This window comes from Antrostomus carolinensis, unplaced genomic scaffold (assembly GCF_000700745.2).
Source record: "Antrostomus carolinensis isolate BGI_N321 unplaced genomic scaffold, ASM70074v2 scaffold25352, whole genome shotgun sequence".
Taxonomy (NCBI): Eukaryota; Metazoa; Chordata; class Aves; order Caprimulgiformes; family Caprimulgidae; genus Antrostomus; species Antrostomus carolinensis.
In genome coordinates this window covers 420-3,396 of record NW_010297939.1, presented here as the reverse complement: position 1 = coordinate 3,396, position 2,977 = coordinate 420, and the positions used below count along the sequence as shown (strand labels likewise).

The window sequence follows — 2,977 nt, the reverse complement described above, 5'->3', positions numbered from 1 at the left end:
TTTTGGGGTGGGCATGTGGGATGTACTGTTCACTCTGCAAAGTGTGGGGAGTCTGTTGGCAGAAGGCAGCTCTCCAGGCTTCAGGGGATGTACAGGTGACAGCAGGGCTGGTTCCTGCCAGGGACAGTCTACTGCTCTGTGCCTCTGCTGTCCTAAAGCTCGTCCTAACCCCCCCCCAGCAGCACTGGAAGGCTCCAGGCAGAGCTTAATGCTCAGATCCTCCAGGATCTGGCCCTCATGCAACCAGCTGCAGGATCCCACCCATTGTCTTCCAGAGTTGGAAGTGGTTTCCCCAGCTCCCAGCAAATTCCAGCACAGCCAGAACTACGGGGCTTTGAAGCCGTGGGGACCAGGGAAGCCAAGTGAACCTGAGGTCCCCTTCTGCCCAGGGTGTCCTTCAGCCTTCCCACCAAACCCCATATTCTCAGGTGGTTGAAGTCATAGGAGCAGGGGCTGTGCAGACAGAGCTGACAGAGGCTCACTGACCCCCGGCACCAGCTGGGGAAGGAGGTTTTCAGGGCTTTCCGAGGAGGGTACACAGGACACAGTTTGGGAACAGGGTTGAGAGATAGGACACAGCGAGGCTCCACACCCAGTGCTTGGGTCCAGGGTAGTAAAACACTTCACATGCTCCCCTTGCCCCCAGCCCCAGCTCAGCAAAACCAGCACAGAAGTGTTCAGACAGGACAGAAAGCACCAGACGACTTGAACTTGCCACAGCAGCACATGGCAACTTGGAAGACCCTAGTGCATGCTCTGGAGGTGGATCTCCCTGCTGGTGGCTCCTCCTCTGGTTTAGGAGCTCCCATCCAGGGTTTCAGCAACATGGAGCTGTTTTACTTATAGTGAGGAGCTGTGTCATGCCACTAAAGGGCTGCTAACCAAGAGAAACACCCCTCAGGAGACTTCCCAGGGAGGGTGGGCTTGTTTTCTGTAAACACCAAGTGATGGAGCTCAGGTCTGTGCTCCACAGAGAAGGTCAAGTCTCAAGTTGCAGCTTTAGGACTCTGCTTCCAGTGCTGCAGGTTGGATTTTCATGGTGGTTGACTTCAGCGGGTAATATCTGCCTTTCCATGTCTTCCAGAAGATGCCCTGCTTGCGCTCGTGCCTCTGGCGAGGGATGGAACGGAAATACTTCCCATTGAGGTTGGCATGGCCACAGGTGCTGAACCACCAGCCACCTACCAAGGCAACACAGAGGCAGGTTTAACCCACAGCACTTCCAGACAGAAGACAAACCCAGGTTCAAGGCAGCTGCCGCCCCCACTTTCCCAGGGCTTCACAACCTTACAAGACCACCTCGTACATACTTGAGAAGTCCCACGCACTGGGAAGCCTTTGCAGAGATCCTCTATGACTGCAAATCCCTGCTGCTCTTTCTTGCATGCCAGCTCCCCTCAAACCCTTCAGCAGCCCCATTTCAGGCCTGGGGGCTGGCTGCTGCTTCACTTGAAAGGTTTCCAAGCAAGGTGGCAGCCAGTAAAGCTGTTTTCAGGACAGATGCTTGGGCCAAGACCCGAAGCATGAACTCCTCCTGGTTTCAGCTTCCCGGCAACACAGAGGCTCCTCCCAAAGATGCAGCTTTCCCAAAGATGCAGGGAAGCAGGGGAAAAGCCAGGCTGAGCATCAAAGTGGTCTAGTGCTGCAGGGTCACTGGCCCACTCACAGCCACCACCAGACAGCAGAGGGCTGAAGGGAATGTGCACACCACTGGGAAGGAAGAGCTCATACTGACCTGAGAGATGTTTGGCACAGTTTGTGTCAGCTTTGAGGTCATGGTCACGATCCCGAGTGGAGAAGGGCAGCTGCCTGAAGTCCCCGATGGCATTTTCCAGCTCTCCAGACAGAGGTCCCAGCAGGTTGAGCATGTAGGCTGTGCTCTCGTCACCAAGGCTGAAGACAAACTGAACCACTTGGGAATTTCCCTCCCAGTCTTCCAGCTCAATCAGGAGATTGTATCTTCCTTCTTGGACAAGATGATGTATCTTCTCCAGGCCCAGCCAGAAGTCACCTGAAACAAGAACACATTGCATTGGCTGCAGGGACACAAATGTGCCATGCAAAGCAGACACATGAACAGACTCCAGAGACAAACAAGGACAACCCAGGACCATGCAGCATTTGAATCACTGTCTGGTCAGAAGTCAGGAAGACCAAGGACTCTTGCTTTACAAGCAGTGTCCCCCACTTCCTCAGCCCAATGCTGTGCTCCAGCACACAGAGATCTCCAGGGGCCAAGCAAGGGGGGATAACTTGTGCTAAGATATTCCTTATCCCACAGTATGAAGATAGACTCTGTCATCCACCTACCATGAAGGTCTCCAAAGCCATTCTTGTAGGCATCCCAAAGCTGGTCAAAATCCACAGAGCCATCGGTGCGCCTCTGGATCACTGTCCAGCCACCTTCTGTGGGCAGGGAAAACACAGTCACTTGGGTTTACCATTTGCAAGACCACTGTGCCAAGCGCTGCAGGCCATCTCCAGTGCTTTACCTGTGGTCATATCACAGTAGACTTTGAAGGGCTGAGACTCTGCAGGCTGGACCTGGAAAACACCGCTGCTTTGCTGCCCGGTCAGGAAGAGCTGGTGGCAATCCTCTGGGAGCTCTGTGGGGGAAGGAAACAGCCACTGAGAAGGTGGTCCCAAGTCCCACTTTCTCAGCAGGTTGCTCCTACCACAGCCCTGACACTTGCAGCCCTGGCCACAAGCCTGGCCAGCTGTGCACAGCAGTGGCTGTGGCTCTGGACATGTGCTGGAGGTGATGACCCCAAACTTCAGTGTCTTTAAACGCTGTGACCCTGTATTTTCCCATTTATCCAAACACAGCTCCTTGGGCTTCCATCCAAGGCAGAAGCCAGGCATTGGGCCAGCCTGGGGTTACCTAGGCTGGAGAGCCCAGCTCCCCATCGAGGAGAGATCCAAGAAGCTTCCAAGCTTCCTCTCCATCCATAGTGGGCAAGAGGAGCCCATTTGGGGT

General features: G+C 54.6%; 1 protein-coding gene across 1 annotated transcript; it reads right to left on the bottom strand.

The window, feature by feature from the left end:
- Positions 1-958: 958 nt before the first annotated feature.
- LOC104518397 (angiopoietin-related protein 4) lies at positions 959-2,609 on the bottom strand. Its single transcript, XM_010162295.1, has 4 exons — positions 2,493-2,609; positions 2,311-2,406; positions 1,736-2,011; positions 959-1,181 (listed from the first exon to the last, which is right to left on the bottom strand). Exons 1-4 carry the CDS (start codon positions 2,500-2,502, stop codon positions 1,000-1,002), a joined length of 564 nt encoding a protein of 187 aa, XP_010160597.1. The 5' UTR covers positions 2,503-2,609; the 3' UTR covers positions 959-999.
- Between the last annotated feature and the right edge of the window lie 368 nt (positions 2,610-2,977).

Excerpts from the sequence above, each read along its gene's own strand:
- LOC104518397 (XM_010162295.1), bottom strand. Across the intron at positions 2,012-2,310 it reads TGGCTTTGGAGACCTTCATG|GTGACTTCTGGCTGGGCCTG; the intron begins GTAGGTGGATGA and ends TTCTTGTTTCAG. Across the intron at positions 1,182-1,735 it reads CTGTGCCAAACATCTCTCAG|GTGGCTGGTGGTTCAGCACC; the intron begins GTCAGTATGAGC and ends TTGCCTTGGTAG.